At 40.8% G+C, this 18,265-nt stretch overlaps 2 protein-coding genes and 1 long non-coding RNA gene across 3 annotated transcripts in view; 1 reads left to right on the forward strand and 2 right to left on the reverse strand.

The window, feature by feature from the left end:
- Positions 1-893: 893 nt before the first annotated feature.
- LOC103372991 (uncharacterized) lies at positions 894-1,976 on the reverse strand. The gene is made up of 2 exons (XR_521033.1): positions 1,915-1,976; positions 894-1,740 (listed from the first exon to the last, which is right to left on the reverse strand). It is a non-coding gene; the product is annotated as an uncharacterized LOC103372991 (long non-coding RNA).
- Positions 1,977-3,282: 1,306 nt separating this feature from the next.
- actr1b (actin related protein 1B) lies at positions 3,283-13,736 on the reverse strand. The gene is made up of 11 exons (XM_008302782.1): positions 13,535-13,736; positions 11,293-11,357; positions 11,036-11,111; positions 8,919-9,044; positions 8,713-8,837; positions 6,921-7,137; positions 6,296-6,388; positions 6,039-6,213; positions 5,382-5,443; positions 4,862-4,902; positions 3,283-3,987 (listed from the first exon to the last, which is right to left on the reverse strand). The coding sequence occupies exons 1-11, from the start codon at positions 13,580-13,582 to the stop codon at positions 3,885-3,887; spliced, it is 1,131 nt and encodes a 376-aa protein (XP_008301004.1). The 5' UTR covers positions 13,583-13,736; the 3' UTR covers positions 3,283-3,884.
- Positions 13,737-14,895: 1,159 nt separating this feature from the next.
- The window catches only part of marchf5l (membrane-associated ring finger (C3HC4) 5, like), an 8,172-nt gene continuing 4,802 nt past the window's right edge, over positions 14,896-18,265 (forward strand). The window contains exons 1-3 of the mRNA XM_008302783.1: positions 14,896-15,000; positions 16,846-16,921; positions 18,024-18,226. Coding sequence (XP_008301005.1) covers positions 16,893-16,921; positions 18,024-18,226 — 232 coding nt within the window. The 5' untranslated portion in view covers positions 14,896-15,000; positions 16,846-16,892. The remainder of the gene's footprint in view (positions 15,001-16,845; positions 16,922-18,023; positions 18,227-18,265) is intronic.

Here is an 18,265-nt window from a genome sequence, read left to right on the forward strand (position 1 = left end):
GCATGAATCATGTTGTAACACTGTCATATTTTAAGAGATTCCAACTTGTGGAACGAAACTGAACCAAAACCCGATTCAGTGTTTAGATGAGGGAGGAGGTCGGGCTGGACGGTCGGGTCGACACAAGTTGTAGATGGACCCTAATATGGGCCTAATGTCCCACTGATCAGAAGAATCCTGCTGGATGAAAGAAAGAATGACCAGAACCAGGTCCAGTGTTCAGACTGAGACACCTGGATGGATGTAGAACTGATCTGGTGTCAGGTTCTAGCAGAACCCAGATGTGTTCTTCCTCCTAAATGTCATGTGTCTATCTGCTGTTCTGATGAAGTTCTGAGGCTCAGAAATGATGGAAAAAGTCCATTAAAGTGATCAATCTGGACCCTCCTCTGTGGACTTCAAGGACCTGGACCTCTGGAACATTCACAGTCTGAAGGTAGAACTCTGGTCAGTAGATAAAGGTTCTGCAGAATCAGAACCAGCAGTTCTGAGGAGGTTCTGGAGGAACTTTAATCAGATTTAGTTGGTTTTGTTTGAAATGATCCAGACTAGAATCCCGTTTAAATGGAGAAAACCCTCAAACATCTGCAACTGAAGGACGTATGAAGTAAAAAATGTTCTTGAAGTTATTTCTGCTCCAGGAGACGATACAAACCTTTAATGCTGAAGATGTGGTCACTTTATCCACAGAAGAATATTACGTTTATTGATGTTTTTGTTGAATAAATGGTTAAAAAAATGTGTTTTTTGGTTGCCATCTTGTTCAAGTATCTCATGTTTAAATGTAGAATCACATGTTTGATGTCCAAGTATTTTTTTTAACTCAATAAAGTGTCAGAAAGCTTCGTTCTTCCTGTGAAACCAGCAGACCAATCAATGACGAGACGTCCGAGCAGCAGCCATTAACTTATTTATTATACTGAATTTACGAAAAGTAAAAGCAAACACTTGAATAAACAGTTTTGTACATTTTTAGTCTGTTATCGATGATCCGGTGGTTGTTTTCTGGAAAGCATTCCGCTGTACACAAGGCCCGAGACGTTTCACAACCTTTATTTCTTGTTTTGTTTTTTTTTTTCTCGTTTGATCTTTTTTAAAAACACCCAGAAGCAGGACGACGACGTGGACACTGAAGGCAACACGATGCCTTCACTGCCCCGGAGATGCAGGGGGATCTGAAAACTGTTTACGAGGACATGGAGGAGGAGGAGGAGAAGGAGGAGGAGGAGGAGGAGGAAGGAGGGAATATTACAAAATCTGATCGTCAGCCTCTAAGCCAGAGTCGTGGTTTCTGTTCACCGCTAACCGAACATGCAGCCGAGCTTGAGACGGACGAGTGGCGGCTACGATCTACGAGCTGATGAGACATTTACAGGAAGAATCCAGGATTATTGAACCTGATTCTGCTTCATGGAAACTTTGCACTCAGTTGTGGTTTCAGGAAATGTCAGCAAAAAGCAAAAACACTGATCGGAGGACAGCAAACGGCAGAATTAGCCTCTGAGTTAGCATCTGCAGCTAACAGCTGCTTTTCAAGATGAAAACTGAGGAAATTTGTTGTGTTTTGACAGAAAATAACAGGTTTTAACTTCTTTTGTGCAGTTTTACTTTGCCATAAATGACAGTAAACTGAATATTTTGGGGTTTTTTTTGGACACTTGGTTAGCTTAGCACGCCTCCATCTTAGGGCTAGGTTAGCTAACTGCAGACTTTCATGGTGAACACAAACAGAAAACTGATGTGCTTTGACAGAAAAACAGCGTTTAACTTTTTATACAGTTTTGCTTTTCCATAGATGACAGTAAATTGAATATTTTGGGGGGTTTCGACAGCTGGTTAGCTTAGCACATCTCCATCTTAGGGCTAGGTTAGCTAACTGTGGCTTTTCACGGTGAAGACAAACAGAAAACTGATGTGCTTTGACAGAAAATCACAGCTTCTACCTTCTTTAATGGAGAGATGTTCTATTTTCTTTGCCATAAATGACAGTAAACTGAATATTTTGGGGTTTTTGGACAGCTGGTTATCTCAAGATGCCTCATTTAGAGACTTGTTGATCAGTTTTCCAAATTTTAAGCGCTAAATTATCAGAGAAAGAAGAAAACAACGGACAGATCAGCGTCTAATAAATGCAAAATTTTCCTCCTACGATCAACATGAGGTCTGAAGTTCAGCATGTTTCAGATCATTAGTGTCGTTTTTGGTTTTTATAAACAGATTCCTGATAAAATAAGTTAAAAAACTGGCTTTGATCTGAACCTCTTTGGATTTTGAAGACTCTGGGAGGTTTTTCTAAAACTTTACAGAAGAAAAAGAGAAAGAAAAGTTTGCTTTAGTTTTGTAATCGAGAGAAAAACGTTGAATATTTGACATTAATTTAATTAAAACATTACAACAACCAACCAGGTAACGTTCCGTAAACTTGTTCCGACTTTGAGAACCATTTTTAACAAACTTTGTTCCAGCAGGATGTTGGAAAACGTTCAAGTCTGGAGGATGAATTTACAGGAAACAGGTCGTTTCTGTCTTCTGAGCAGAATCACATCAACAAATAAACCAGACACTGCAGTGAACCTGATTAAACCACGTACAGACGACTTGTTTCTGACCATTTAATAATCACAAATGTCTAATTCTGAATTAATTAAACTACTGCAACCAACAAAAAGCTGTTTTGAACGCTCGATTCTGATCAAAACCTGTTTCTGTGGCAAAAAAATCCCTCGAAATACAGAAAAACAGGCCAAACAATGAGTATTTTCATTGTCACTTGATCATTTAAGTGTTGTCCTGATAAATCAATTGGTTGTTTGGTCTATAAAACATCAGACGAGTGTCGACTGAAGCCAAAAACGACGTCTTCAAACGTCTCGTTTAATCCACAACCCGAAATTATTCAGTTTTCTGTCACAGAGGACGAAAGAAACCAGAAAATATTCAACTTTAAGACGCTGCAATCAGAGAATTTAGAGTTTTTAAGTAGAAAATGATTCAAAATGAGCAAATAACAGATGAATCGCTGCAGCTCAGTCGATTTGTGGACTTTAAAACCACAAAACAACGACAACGCTGAGCTGATTTATGGATTTAAAACGACTGAACGTCAGATCTGTCTACAGGCAGCCTGCTGTGGGACCAAAGCCAAAGGGTTTCAGGGGTTCTGTGGTGCTTCTGTAGATCTGTGTGGGTTTGAATGCTGTGAACACTGAGTGCAGAGTCGGACCGAGGCAGAGCCAGAACCAGAACCGCCGTGGGTTTAGAAAACAGAAGTAAATCGAGGCGTTTCTTACAGGTGGTTTTAATCCCGTCAGCTGAGACAAAACGCTGACAAAAAACATTTTCCTGTCGACACAAACACGTGGTTTCATCGCAGTAATGACAGAAAAACAGTAAGAGGTGGCTTCAGTTCGGATGATAACTTAACCGCAGAGAGAGAAGCTGTGCAGTTGATATAATACAGAGGTGATCTCATCGACTAGCGCTCACACCGTCGTCCGGCTAACGCAAAAAAAAAAAAGCCTACAAAAGAGACATCAAATAAAAATCTTCGGTCTGGAATGGAAATTTCAACGAGATAAACAAAAGAACATTCAGGTTTCTTGACATTTCATGATATTCTGAACCTGGCGGGGCTTCGGAGGCCAGACAGCGGCGCCACAGCTGGACTAAATGAACAGGAACCAGAGTCCACGGTGCTGATCTGCCCTCGGACGCCTCGGACGCCTGCAGCTAATGGACGAGGAGGAGGAGGAGGAAACGTGGACACTGCACCTGAGCAGGTGAGCTCCGGTGGTGGAGAAGCGGTGGGTGGAGGAGGAGGAGGAGGAGACGTCTCCAGCAGTACGACGGGGGGCGTTGGAGGGCAGGTCTGGGGCTCTGCGGGACTAGAAGGTCTTCCTGTGGATGGCACGAGCTCTGTCTTCTTCGTATTCTCGCTTCGACACCCACATCTTCTTGAAGGTGTCCAACGATGCCAGGATGGAGCCGCTGGAGGAGGAGGAGGAGGAGGAGACACCGTCAGTCATCATGAAGCATCGACACAGACCAGATTCAGCAGCTTCAGGTTCAGGATCACGTCTCAGACTTTCATGTCAACATCATTTTAAATATTTATGAAGTTTAATAATTAATGTTTTTAATTTGAGTTTCAAACTTTAATTTAATCTGTAATATTTCTTTATCATGAGTAAACTTCATGCACAATATTTAATGTGGAATATTTTCTGTTTCATTTTTAATATTTCAACTTCAGATTTTTATATTTCTTCATCATGCTGCACGTTTTCAGTCATTATGAATAAACCATGATGTTCACAAATCATCTAAACACCATCTGGTCTGAATAAATAAACACGTGGTCATAAATACGTTTACAAAATAAGATGTTTTCTCTTAAAAATGGCTGAAACGACACCATTTATTCTCCAGATTCTCCCGTTTCCCACGGTCCTTGAACGCATCATGAGTCAGGTACAGTCGTGTCTAAACTTATCAGAATATTTGACCAAAAACACTTTATTCTACATACTTCATCAAACAGAAGCCTGTTGCTCTGATGACACTCAGAATAGATTTAAAACTTCTCTCCATGACTGACTCGGAGACAAGTTTAGAGTTTCCAGCTAAAGCGGACTCGTTAACTCGTTGATTTGACGGCAGGTTGTCTCTTATTAACGGACTTAGAGCTCCAACGAGCAGCTACAGGCTCATTATTATGGATATTTAAATAAAAACTAGTGTCTAGAAGAACCAGTCGGGTGTTTCTGTGGCAGGAGACGCCTTTCAGAGCTCCATCATGTATTTATAAAAGTGCAAATGTATTTTCAGACGCGTTCATGTGGTTGTAAATCTGGATTCTTACCCGATCCATGTGGAGTAGAGCCTCTCCTGAGGAGCAGAGATCTACGAGGGAACAAAGAGAAAACCTCGGGTCACAGAACTCATCTCTACAGAGAAAACACGTCCAACAGAACCAAACACAGCTCAGGTTGAACTGCTGCTGCTGGTTTAAGACAGAACCTGATGAAACTGAGTGCAGCTGAAGAGAAACTGAACAAAATCAGGTTTAAAATGATTTCAAAAAAGTTCATATTTAAATCATAATTTAGTCAACAGCCGATAAATTAGAGCCTTTAAATACATCCAGGGTTTTTATTCAGGTGTGGATTTGCTGATTCTATCCGTCGTCTTATTTTCATTCACAGATTTGTTTAAACGTTTAAAAAACCTCAGGAGACATTTTCTTCACAAACTTTATCAAACTTGACTGAGATTCAGCTTCACCACCTGTTGATATAATATTAGTTATCTTCATCCTCTGCAGGTGAATAAAACTCCACTGAAGTGACTCTACAGGAACCAGAACCTCCGTCTGGACTCACCTTGATCTTCACGTCTTTGGGTGCCAGTTTCTTGACTTCGGTTAGTAGCCTCTCCCCAAAGCCTGACAGCAAACACACCATAACGTCACTAACACGCCTTTCACATGATGTTTTATTCACTTTAACACTGAAGACAATTTACATAACGGAGGATTTTCAGGTTCTGGAGCTGCAGTGGGTCAAACTGAGCTTCTGAACCAGCAGGTCTGAAACCACCAGAACCAGTTGATCAGCCAGAGATTGTAAAAGAAGAAGAAGGAATCATTGGATTTTAAACTTTACTTGAACTAAAAATCAGGAACAAAATCAACCAAATCTGGGCCTAAGAGCAGAATCCTTCTGTGGTTCTGTGAAACATCCATCTGCATGAACTGGACTCTGTAAAGACTTAAAAACACGTCTCAGCACGACTGATTCTTGGACTGAAATCGTAGCAACTCCTGCACTCCTGGTTCTTTATGCAGGAACACATCAGATGTTACGTCTCCAGACCGCTGACCGTCCATCTGCTGATATTAACTTACACACCTTTAACTAACCCTAACTAGTTCTATTCACTGTGAATCGGGTCCAGACCAGCTGGTACCAGAGAATCCCGGCATGGGGAGAAGCTCTGAGCAGAACCTCGACGTTCTGCTCCAGGCCCGCCTCACCGACCTTTGATCAGCGTGGAGCCTCCACACAGCACGATGGTGGAGAACAGTGTGCGCCGCAGGTCCATGTCGGACTTCTGGATGGCGTAGGCCAGAACCTCGTGGATCCCCGAGCTCTCGTCTCCGATCAGGTCGGGTCTGAACAGCAGCTCCGGGGCTCTGAACCGGGCCGGGCCGATCTGGAGGGAGAAGACTGGGTTTAATACTCTGATGAACCGGCTCTGATCCGGTTTAAACTGATGGGAGCGGAACTGGACTCACATTTAAAGTGCTTCCATCGGGCAGGACGTACTGGGCCTTCTCTGTTTCTAGGGTCTCGTCCTTTTGTGGGTTCAGAGACAGATAGCAGGCTCTCTGCAGGCAGACGTCACACAGTCAGCCACAAGTTCACCGGTTAACAAGGAATCACTGAGAGTTCAGCAGCAACACAACACTGGTCTTTGTGTTGTTTGTTGTCATTTTGCTTCTCTCTAAGCTCAGGCTGTGTCTCTTCACAGTCATTTGTGTCTTTGTAGATGTTTTGTGTATATATTTGTATTTGTTTTGCATCTCTTTGTTGTTGTTTTGTGTATGTTTGTTGTTGTTTTCTGTCTCCTTCTGGTCGTCTTGGGTCTCTTTAAGCTCATTTTGTGTATATTAGTGTTCGTCCTACATCTTTTTGTTGTTGTGTATATATTTGTTGTCATTTTGCATCCCTCTGTTGTCGTGTTGCGTCTCTCTGTTGTCGTGTTGTGTCTATCTGTGTCATCCTGCGTCCCTTTGTTGTTGTTTAGTTTATATTTGTATTCGTTTTGTCTCTCTGTTGTCGTGTTGTGTCCCTCTGTTGTCGTGTTGTGTCTCTCTGTTGTCGTGTTGTGTCTCTCTGTGTTTGCGTCGCGGCCCTCACCTCCTTGACGGTGCGGACCACCTCGAACTCGGCCGACGTGTTGAAGTTGTAGCCCTCCTTGCGCAGCAGCAGCCGCAGGTATCTGGACACGTCTCGGCCGGCGATGTCGACCCGCATGATGGAGTGCGGGATGGCGAAGCCCTCGTAGATCGGCACCACGTGGGTCACGCCGTCGCCTGAGTCCAGCACCACGCCGGTGGTCCGTCCCGTCGCGTACCTGCATCACAAAGGTCAGAGTCAGCACCTGGAACCGGACCGTCTGGATGTGAGAGGTCAGAACCGACACACATCTAACGCTGCAGCAGCAAACTGAAGTCCAGCGCTGTCGGTCCAGAACTCGTGTTCTGATTCATGCTCTTTCAGTTATGGTGCAGCGCTGCCCTCTGCAGGCAGAGAGCAGAACTACAGCAGCAGTGGAGCTTCACTGTTCCTCCAGAGGATCTGCAGCATCTCAGCTTCATCACTTAGTTTAATCATTGTTTAAAGTCCTTATTTAATTATTTTATTATTTAAGTCTTCAACGTCTGAACCACAAACCAGCAGCAGGTTTAAAAATATCACCAACAAACACACAGAGATCATAAAAACAGGAAGAATCGCTGGATTTTCAGACTCCTTTGTACCGAAAATCAGTGACGTTGAAAATTTAACTTAAAAAAAAGCTCATTATTGTGTTATTTTATTAAACTTGCTTTATTCTACAAATCTGATTTAAACAATTTGAAAAAAATGAAGTGCTTGCACTAAAGACAGCCCATAAAAAAACAAAGTTTTCTGTCAACTTTCTGAATGTCATTGAATAAATGATGCTAGACGTGCAGCTTTTATCAGGAAAATTCACTAAATCTACTCTTAACATTGTGAGATTTCATCAGAATCATTTTATGTATCATTCAGAAATTTACCAAAAATTAAATCATTTGCACAACATTCACTATAAAACCAAATTTCCACGTTCCTCAGCACAACAGATTCTTGTCCGGTGCTGATATCTGGCACAAGTTTTAATATGTTTAAATAATCTCAGACAAGTTTCAAGTCATTTAGGACAAATTATAATTAGTTCTGAGACTTTTATTTGTAATTGTGGACGTATTTTAATGACTTGAGGTCATTTTGAGTAAATCTTGGACAGATTTTAGGTCGATAATTTTGACGAAGTTTTGAGTCATTTTGAGAAACACTTCTGCTCATTAGAGATAATTTCTGATATTTAGTTCAGGAAAATTCATCCACAGTGTCGCTCCAAACAGGAAGAACAGTTCTTTCAGCTTCACTGGGACTCTTCTGATGCTTTTGGCTTTTTGTGTATAAAATTATTGGATCTTAATCTTAATGTTTGAACTTGAGGTGAATTTAAAACATCAACCTTGTTTCTTCACTGAAAAGCTCTTTGGTTTGTTTAAAATGTGACTTCACTGAAACATTATTTCTCTTCATCTCATTTGTTTGTTCAGACACTGATCCGTTTTCATTCACTGTAAACTACATGTAAAGCTGTTAGACGAGAGCCTTTAATTCCTCAAAACACGTTTAAAACCTTTAAAACTCTGAGTGAGTTCAGGTGTTTAGAGTATTTAAGGTCTGTGCTGTCACGTTGTGTATAAATATTGAAGCTGTTGTGTGTTTTTAAAGCATTATCATAGAATTATTTAACATGTTTTATGGACACATGAACGTTTTTAGCCTGAACATTGTCACTAAAGTAGAACCGCTGACTGAGTTTGCAGCTCCTGAGGTGTGTTTTGGCTGAAAGCTGGACTGTAGAACATCAAAAACAGGAAGTTCTTACAAGCTGAGCACCGCCTGCATGGAGATGAAGAGCGCCGGCACGTTGAAGGTCTCAAAGAAGACCTCTGCAGCCTTCTCCCTGTTCTTACTGGGGTTCAGAGGAGCCTCGGTCAGCAGCACCGGATGCTGCAGGGATCAGAAAACACACGGATCAGGATTGCTGGAGCTCCCACGTCACGTCCGCTAAACGTCTGGGGAGGAGCTCACCTCCTCGGAGAAGGTCTGCAGCTGCTCCTTGGAGTAGACGTACTGCCAGATCCTCTCCATGTCGTTCCAGTCCTTCACGATGCCGTGCTCCATCGGGTACCTCACCGACAACAAGCCCCGGTGCTCCTGGTCCACACAGACACACAACACATTCACGTCTTCACCACGTTCATGTCTCTGTGGCTCACATGCTGCTGGAAGAAGACTCACATGATACCTGATGAGCTCGCGTTAGCCAGGAGGCCGTTATGTGATCTGACGGAGGAATCATGTATCTACTGCTCTTTACCTCCAATAAAACCACAACCGTCACTGACTGACAGGCCAGTGAGGCTCAGGTCTGTATGAGCAGCGTGCACATGTAGAAGTAAAGCCTCAGTCACACAATAAAACCAACATTTAAAACATCAGCTCACAGCTCGGCCTGCTTCTACATCACCAACACGTCTCTGTGTGTAAACCTGCAGCCATGACGAGTTTCTGACGTCAAAACATCGTTTTAATGGCCGACATGAAGGAGAATCTGCTCCACTAAAGGTGCGCGATGAGCAGATGTGATGCCAAACTCCTGATGTTTGTCAGAAACGAGTCCAAAGTCAGACATGATGCACGTCGTGTTACTATGAAGATCTCAAAAGATCCTAAGTTTTCATTCATATTCTCTAAAATGGGACAAAAACAACCACAAGGACATAAAAATTCTCCACAAAGAGACACAAAACCAACAATATGAGACCAACAAGACGTGAGATGATCACAAATAGACAACGTTTACTGAATGTTCACTTTACAAACTAACAGACAACAAAGTCCTCAGTGTGGCGCCGCTTTGCTCAAACAGTTCAGTGTAAACTTTACAAACAAATAGTCTAACACAAAAAGACCAAAACAGTACAAAAATAACCACAAAGAGACCAACGACAATCACCTAAATCAAACCCAAAACATCCCCAAACTGGTACAAAATGACAGAAATGGGACAAAAACAACAATTGATATTTATAAAATGATCACAAAGCGACACAAAATTAGCAAAACGAGACAGAAAATAGGACCACAAACACACAAAATACCAACAAAATACTTAACGTTTACTCAGATTCAACTCAAAATTGTAGTTTGTTCAAAAAGTTGAGTGTAAACTTCGCAATTTGTGACATAAAATGACCAAAATGAGACAAAAACAAGCAGGATGACGTGAAAACTGACCACAAAGAGACATAAAATTAACAATATGGGACACAAGATGACCAAAATGGGACAAATCATCAACAAAGAGAAGCAAAATCACCAAACAACAGACACAAAACGCCCCAAATGTGGCACAAAAGGACATAAATGGAACCAAAAACAACCACAAAGAGACACAAGATGAACAATGTAAGACGGAAAGAGGCCTAAAGTGATCAGGAACAGACAAAATGCCAAACAACTTATTTACTGTTTACAGGACGTGTCTAAAGATTTGCAAAATGTGCACAAAGAGACACAAAAGTGAACAAAATAAGAAACAAAATCACCAAAAAAAATTACCACAACAGAGACAAAATGGCAGAAAAAAGATGGAAAATGACTAAAATCAGACACAAAATGTCCCAAATGTGGAACAAAACAACCACAAACTGACGTCAAACGACCATCCAGAGACTAAATGTACAACATGAGACACACAACAACCAAAATGGGACAAAAAACAACCGCAAAAAGACACAAGATGAACAAAATGAAACAGAAAAGAGACGTAAAGCGACCACAAAGACACAAACGGCTTATTTCACATTCATGTCAAAGCTTACACTCCAGTCATAACAGCTAGCTGCTAATGCTAATGCTAATGCTAATGCTAGGTGAGCAGGACGGACAGACGCTGGAGTCTGACGTCTCACTGCAGAGCCTTTTCCATTAAACTCGCCACAGACCAGAATAACACCCGTAACCATGGTAACCGCACACAAATATGGAAGCAGCCGTCGGCCAAAAGGCTTCGACGACAGAAAAAAAGGAGAAAACTGCTCAGACGTCTTTGTTTTGACTCAGTAGCTAGAATGTGATGAAGGCTGAAACACACCAGGAGCTGAAGCCAACAGACCAAACACACCATGAAGGTTTGTTTTTACCTCTGCTTTGGGTCCGATGAACAGATCTCCCTCCAGCGCTCCGGCCATCACTCGGACATGTTTGGGACGCCCCACGCTGCACACACACAGACACACACATCAAAATACGCACAACTGTCACTGACCTTCTATTGTACAAAACACACAGAACAAACGCTCTGATTCGTAGCTTTGGCTCGTTAAAAGTCGTGTTCTTCCACAGTTTCAGCACCACAGAGTGTAACGTCCTGTGGAGGTGGAGGTTGGAGGACACTTACTAGTTGGGGAAGCAGTATTTGGGGATCTGGTCTCCTGCGAACCCGGCCTTGATGACCCCTGAACCCTGCAGGAAACACAGATATGACATTTGAGCTCAGCATCACAGGACCGGAGCTGAAATAAGAGCATCAATGTGAGAAGGACGGCGGTCATGAGACGCAGCCTGCAGCAGTCACACTGTGCTCGGCATCCTCAACAGACACTTTGTCTTCAGCCACCAGAACCGCCGACGGGTCCGCTGTGTTCTCTGTTACTCAGATTAGCTCTCTGTACGACACCGAGCTGTGAGCTGACCCAATCAAACCACGGGGAGGAACAACTAAAGGTGCTGCAGCTCCTCCTGAACGTGGACGACGAAGCATCACTTTATCTCCTGTCAGATCTCTGGAGCTGCCTCCTGATTATTCTCTCCAGAATCAGAACACGTCGACCTTATCGCAGCCACAAATGTTTAAAAATGTCAGGATCAACCGGCAACAACAGCTTCAAGACGCCCTTCAGAACTCCAGGAGCAGCGATGATTATTTTAAACATAAAACAACCTCCTCCTCAGGAACATTCAGGGAGACGCAGGTACAGGGCAGCAGCTCCTGGAAGTGTTTCCTGATGTTACACAAACTCTGAGATTATTCGACTTCTAGGAGGAATTTTAGCTCCACGGTTATACGAAACTCAAATAACTGCGTCCTAACATGGTGCTCCATATTATCTAGACAGGATCACTGAATCCGACAGCTGTGAGTTTGTACGTGTTGAACTAGTTTTCATATTTAACCCTCTGAAGCCCAAAACCCGTCACAGCAGGTTTAAAACACATGTTGTCTTTGAAAAAAGCTGCAAAAATGATCAAATTTATCATCAAAAATAGAAAGAATCGTCACTTCTGCATAAGAATTCTGTAAAAAAACAAACAAACTATAAACTCCTCCCTCCTGGTTCTGATTCTGACTCCTGGTTTTTACATTTTTATAACACAAATAATCAAAGACATTCAGCTTCTAACTGTGTCAGGACTTCTGAGTAATCCTGGACAAGCTCCAAGTGAAGTTTTGAATCCTTCTGGGCAGATTTTAATTCATTTAGGACCGATTTTAAGTCAAATTAAGACCAATGAGCAAAGTTTCAGTCATTACTGACACTTAATGTTGTTATGAACAAGTTTCAACTGTTTTTTGACAAGTTTTCAGTCACTGTAGGCAGATTTTAGGTTATTTGTACAAAATGTGAGTCATTTTTGTCAAATATCTTCAGTATGTGGCGTCTTCTTAACACCTGTGGACATCTGAAAACATGCTGGACGTGTTGATTTCAGGTCTTTTACATTTTTTTGTTTAACAAATGAATGTTCCACATATTGACACTAACAATCCAATTAATTCAGCTTCTGTTTGTGTGTTTTCTTTCTGGTTTCTGTTGTTTTAACTGTGTCGTCCTGCACAGGAGACATTTCAGGTTTTTACAGAGGTGCAGGACTTTAAATAAATCTGTGCCAGGGGCAAGAAAACGCCCAGAAGCTGCCTGCAGTTCACACGCTTATAGATCAACAGTGATCCTCATCAGTGATTAATCTCCATATTACTGTTTAGGGTGTTGTTTTGTTAATCACAGTTTCCTCCCTGAAGCTGCCCGAAATGCAAAAATATTCAGTTTTTTCCCACAAATTAAGACAAAAAGCAGCATTTTTGGAAGATGAATGAATGGCTGTTTACTAAAACGAGCCACTGCTTTGGGTAATAAGTGCAGATGAAGCCGCTGCTCTGAGGATGAACTCTGGAGCAACACAACATATCGATCACACAGTGAAACGGTATCAGCTGACTTTGTTTCCCCGCAATGCCAACATCGGTGAGTCTGCTGCTGGGTGAAGCTAACAGGATGAGTCTGCTGACAGCTCGGCTACGCTAGCTGATTAGCATTATGATGCTAGCTGATTAGCATTATGGACACGGTGAGGATCCGTAACGGTTGATATCAAACCGGAGCTTAGCTAGCCGGTCGCCCTGGCGGCTAGCTGCAGCGTTAGCTAGCGTTAGCTCGGAGCTGCATTAAATATGCAGCAGATAAAAACAACAGGAGGACCGTTAGCATGGTTCACACACCGCCCGGTGACGGTAGCAGCGGCTGCATGTTTAACCCAGGCGGTAACCTCGTCTCCGGTGAGCTCCAACACAATGGTCACCGGAGCTAGCCGTTAGCCGCGGCCTCGGTTTGGGTGTGGATGAATGACATCATCATACTTACATTATCGATCACCACCGGCTGATTAGCTAGAATGTCATAGGACTCCATGACGGACTGAGAGTTGGTGATATGCGTCTACCGATCCGTGCGCGTCTTCCTCCCGGTGTAGTGTTTTTAACATGTACAGCAGATAACGCCCTGTCACCGTGCGCTCCGCCGAGTCGACGCCGCCGCTGCGCTGTGCTGCTGCCGCTGACGGTCGGCCCGCCTCCCCTCAACGACAACCACATCACCGCGCCGTGACTGGCGCAGGAGCCGACCAATCACAGCGAGGTATGGTCTGAGTGACAGCGGGAAGGACCAATCAGAGTGTTGGACAGAAAGGCCATGCGTCTGTGTGTCAACGGCAGCAGCAGCATCCTGAAACCAGTGGAAACAGCAGCATCTGTCTGTGGGAATAATGGCGCCCAGTTTGACTTTACTGGGTTATTCTCATCCGTAACCTCATTTTAAAGGGAGTTCATTAACGTGTAAAGCTTTACAGAAAGATAAATAGATAATTAACCGTTATAAATTATAACAAGCAGAGAAGGTACAAAGCCATTATTTAGGTTTCATAATAAACATTTATAAAGAGTTTTACTGATCAAATCTGAATGTATCAATGGAAGCAAATTGCCAATAAAGTTTTAGTCAAAAAATCTGCAGTAATTAATGTTAATACGTTAATAACAGATAGTTGAAGCGTCATAATCTGCATGTTTACATGTTAATAAGTCCTCAATAAATTGATTTACTCACCACGTCTACACCTAAATGTCAATAAATCCTTTATAAAGTATTTGAATGATCAAGTCTGCAAGTTTAACTATCAAATTGTCAGCAAAGAGTCTGAATCACCAGGTTCAAATGCGACAAAGTGCTTTTATTACCACGCCTGCTGGTATAAGTGCTAATAAATCATTAGTTAAGTATTTTAATGAGCAAGTCACGACATTAATAAATTGTTAATAAGGTGTTTTTAGGTTGGTATTGGTAATAGATCATAAATAAAAAGTTGTGATTGCCACATCTGCAGCTATAGTCTGCAGGTTTTAATATCAATACACTACCTATAGTCTGCAGGTGGAAATCGGTTCATCAAATCATTTAAATTTTATTTATAAGGCAATTTTAAAACTAATTAAATACTATTCAAAGTGTTTTACAAACGACTGACAAAAAACAGCATGACAATGACAGATTTAGAGAGAAAAACACAACAAACAAAAAAGATAAATGCAGAAATAGTCGTGTTCATTGATTTAAAAAAAAAAAAGACGAAAGAAAAAGGGGAAATGTCCCATCTTTCTGACACAACGTGAACGCAGCACAGTCCGTCACCGCTTTCCACCAATCAGAGAGCAGCCGAAAGCCCGACTGGGCGGGGCTTGTCATCCCGTTCAGAGAGTCAACAGAACCGAAAGAGTGGAAATCAATGCAGCGCTACGGACGTCTTTAACAGTAAAAACACTGTTTATCGTCAGGTAGGAGGCGTTTTCATACCAGCGGTACTTTCACACCGGTGTTCTGTGGACTGACATTCACCAAGGTCAGCTAAATCACCCGTTAACGGAGCTCAGCCGCCGTTTGTATTCCGCTGTAAACTCGGCTAGCTGAAGTTGTGTTAGCCGCCGAGCTAACCGCTGGGTCTTCTGACAGCAGCAGCGACTACTGACTAAAACCAGCATTTAGAAACACAAACAGGGGTTTAAAATGTGTCTCTTAGATCCGTAAAAATTCCCCTAATCACGGTTGAATAAACGACACGTGTGCTGAAAGGTAAAAGCCGATTTTTAACTCGTTTCTTAAGTTTTGAGATTCAAAACAAAGATGGCGGCGATGTGCCAAAAACTGCCTGTTAATGCTGCAAAGTCCAGTTTATAAACGTCTGGATCAAATACATACGATGTATGTACGAATTATGACAAATGCAGTTAGTTTTACAGGTTAAAGTAGCTGGAAAGAACATTTTCAGCACAGTTTGGTGTTTTTTTGTGGATTTATGTAATCCTCGCTGAGCTCTCGTGTTAGTTTGGTGTTTTTGGATGATTTCTGGTGTTAATTTGGTGTCTTTAGGTGAGATCTCCTTTAATTTTTATGTCTTTATTTGAGCTCTCATCTTGATTTTTATGTTTTTTGTTGAGTTCTCATGTTAGTTTTATTGTTTTAGGTGTTGTTTTCATGTCTCTGGACGAGTCTCGTGTGATTTTTCTGTGATTAGGTTAGTTCTCATATTAAGTGTAATATTTTTAGGTGGGTTCTTCTGGTAATTTGGGTTTTTTACATGAGTTCTCGTTTGATGATTTTGAAGCAGTTCCCGTTTAAATCTTCCATTTTTAGGTCAGTTTTTGTGTTAATTTTGTGTTCTGGTGAATTCTAATTTTAGTTTTTAGTTTCCAAGCTGCTTCATTTAGCAGAAACACTTTTACTATTGCTTTCAGTTTGTAGGAATCGAGCTGCTGCGTCACGTTTAGCTGCTGACTTTGGGATCTGAGGATGAGTTTAGTGTCACTGCTCTGGTTTGACTGCAGCCAGCGAGTACGATTAGTGAAGAACAAATCTGAGCTTCTGGACTTTACTGAGTTTGTTTTTCTTGTGCTTCTGCTCCTCGCTTAAAAATGACTCTTATTGTTCGACTGAGTTCTGTTTTAATTGATTAGTTTGAGATGTGAAACAGACTCAGACTGACGAAAACAAACACGTGAACCAGATTTACAGAACTCTGATTCAGAAATGTGGTTCAGATATTTAAGATTTTTCATATGATTAATAAAACTTTACATTTAATTGTTTTTCATATATAAAGAAAACTCTCTTTTTGACATTTTATAAATATTTTTCTGACATTTTAACGTTTTTCTGGCTTTTATCAACAATTTTCTGACATTAAAAAGTATTTTTAAATTGATTTTTATAAATTATTTTTAAATATTTCAAACCAAAATGTCTTTTGAAAATCATTTAGACATTTTATAAGTTTTTTTTTTTTATCCATTTTTATCAACATTTTCCTGAAATTTAAAACATTAAAAAAACTTTCAGTAATATTTTTTCAGATATTCAGAAACATTTTTTTCAGACCAACTTAAAAAAAATAAATTCAGACTTTTCATGAATATGTTTTTACTCTTTTATTAACATTTTTTTCTAATTTTTCAACATTTTAATTCACGATTTAATTCAGATATTTTTTAGATACTTGAATAACATTTTTTCAGACATTTTGTTGTTTTTCAGGACTTCATTTACTTTTATTATAAAATCAGGATGTAAATCAGCGTCTGCAGGTGTTTCTATAAATCAGAGTGTAAATCTGTTTTTCTTCACAGTCTGATGGGTTCATCGTCTCAGACGTCTGATCTTCGTCTTTAGCGTCATGGCTCTCGCTGAGGAGACGCCCGAGAAGTAAGAACAAACACACATTAACTCACTTCACACTTAAAAACACTTTCATAATATAAATATGTGTGTGTTTGTTGTTCTCAGCTACAGACTTAAAGTCCAGATTTATTCATTATGAATCCACTGATTTCCATCTCAGCAGGTTTAAATAACGAACAAGTAAAGAAAAGTTTGTTGTGGAAAGATGTGGACAGAACAGACGTCTGCAGCTGTTTATTTCATATTTAGCTTTTCATGAGTATTTTAGGAACGTTTTTTTAAAACCTTTTCAGGGATTTACAAATATGTTTATCAGACATTTTCTTAATATTTCACAGAGATATTATTAATGTGTATTTTTTTTAGAATTTTTTGACATTTATTAAATATTTTTGTATTTGTATGTTTGTATTTTTAATTTAAAAAAAACTTTAAAAAAATGTGTCAGACATTTAATTAATTTTCATATTTTTCAGATCTTAATGTAATGAATTTTAAAATATTTAAAAAATGTATTTAATTAGGACATTTATTTTCTTACATTTAAAAATCTTTTTCACATATTTTATTATTTAAAGGCATTTTAAAAATATATTTAACCCATTTTTATTTTAATTTTTTTAGATATTGTAAAATTTATTTCACACATTTATACTAAAACTAAACTTTTAAGTATATTTCAGACACTTAAAAAAAAATTTCTAACATTATTTTACTTTCTGCGGCTCAGTTCATGTTCAGGTTGGAGCTACAGATTGTCTGGATTAATTAGTCCTAATTAATGATCATTCATGAGTCATTTATAAACACTTTGCCTTTATTCGTCCCACAGTGGGACATTTGTGAGGTTACAGCAGCAAAGATGGTGCAAATGTTGAGGACAGGTACGACCAAAATAAAAAAATAAACCAAGATATACACAAGTACTGATTACAGGAAACACAGTGTCGCACAAATTCTGTCATGAGTGGAAATATTTAGTATATTAGCAGAATAACACCATGTTGCTGATGTTCTAGTAAATGTCGATAAAAGCAGACAGCTGCCAGGATGTTAAAGTCCAGAGTGTTCGTTCTACATCCTCCAGCAGCATTAACTGTCTTTATGTTCATCGTGATGTGTTCAGGCACTGCTGGGTCTGTTTCGCCACCGAGCGGGACGACCACAGCGCCGAGTGGGTCAGTCCCTGCCGCTGTAAAGGCTGCACCAAGTGGATCCACCAGGCGTGTCTGCAGCGCTGGCTGGACGAGAAGCAGAAGGGCAACAGCGGCGGCTCGGTCAGCTGCCCGCAGTGTGGCACCGAGTACCACATCGTGTTCCCCAAGATGGGTGAGTCCAACAGAACCACGGGAACATCAGACTGAGTCC

Source organism: Stegastes partitus, unplaced genomic scaffold (genome assembly GCF_000690725.1).
Source record: "Stegastes partitus isolate 25-593 unplaced genomic scaffold, Stegastes_partitus-1.0.2 Scaffold1879, whole genome shotgun sequence".
Lineage (NCBI taxonomy): Eukaryota > Metazoa > Chordata > Actinopteri > Pomacentridae > Stegastes > Stegastes partitus.

Bases quoted from the DNA above. Each gene is read 5' to 3' on its own strand.
- actr1b (XM_008302782.1), bottom strand. From the start codon at position 13,582: ATGGAGTCCTATGACATTCTAGCTAATCAGCCGGTGGTGATCGATAAT. The intron at 11,112-11,292 runs GTAAGTGTCCTC...GTGTGTGTGCAG, and splicing joins AAATACTGCTTCCCCAACTA to CGTGGGGCGTCCCAAACATG. The intron at 5,444-6,038 runs GTCGGTGAGGCG...GTTTGCTGTCAG, and splicing joins AGGCTCCACGCTGATCAAAG to GCTTTGGGGAGAGGCTACTA.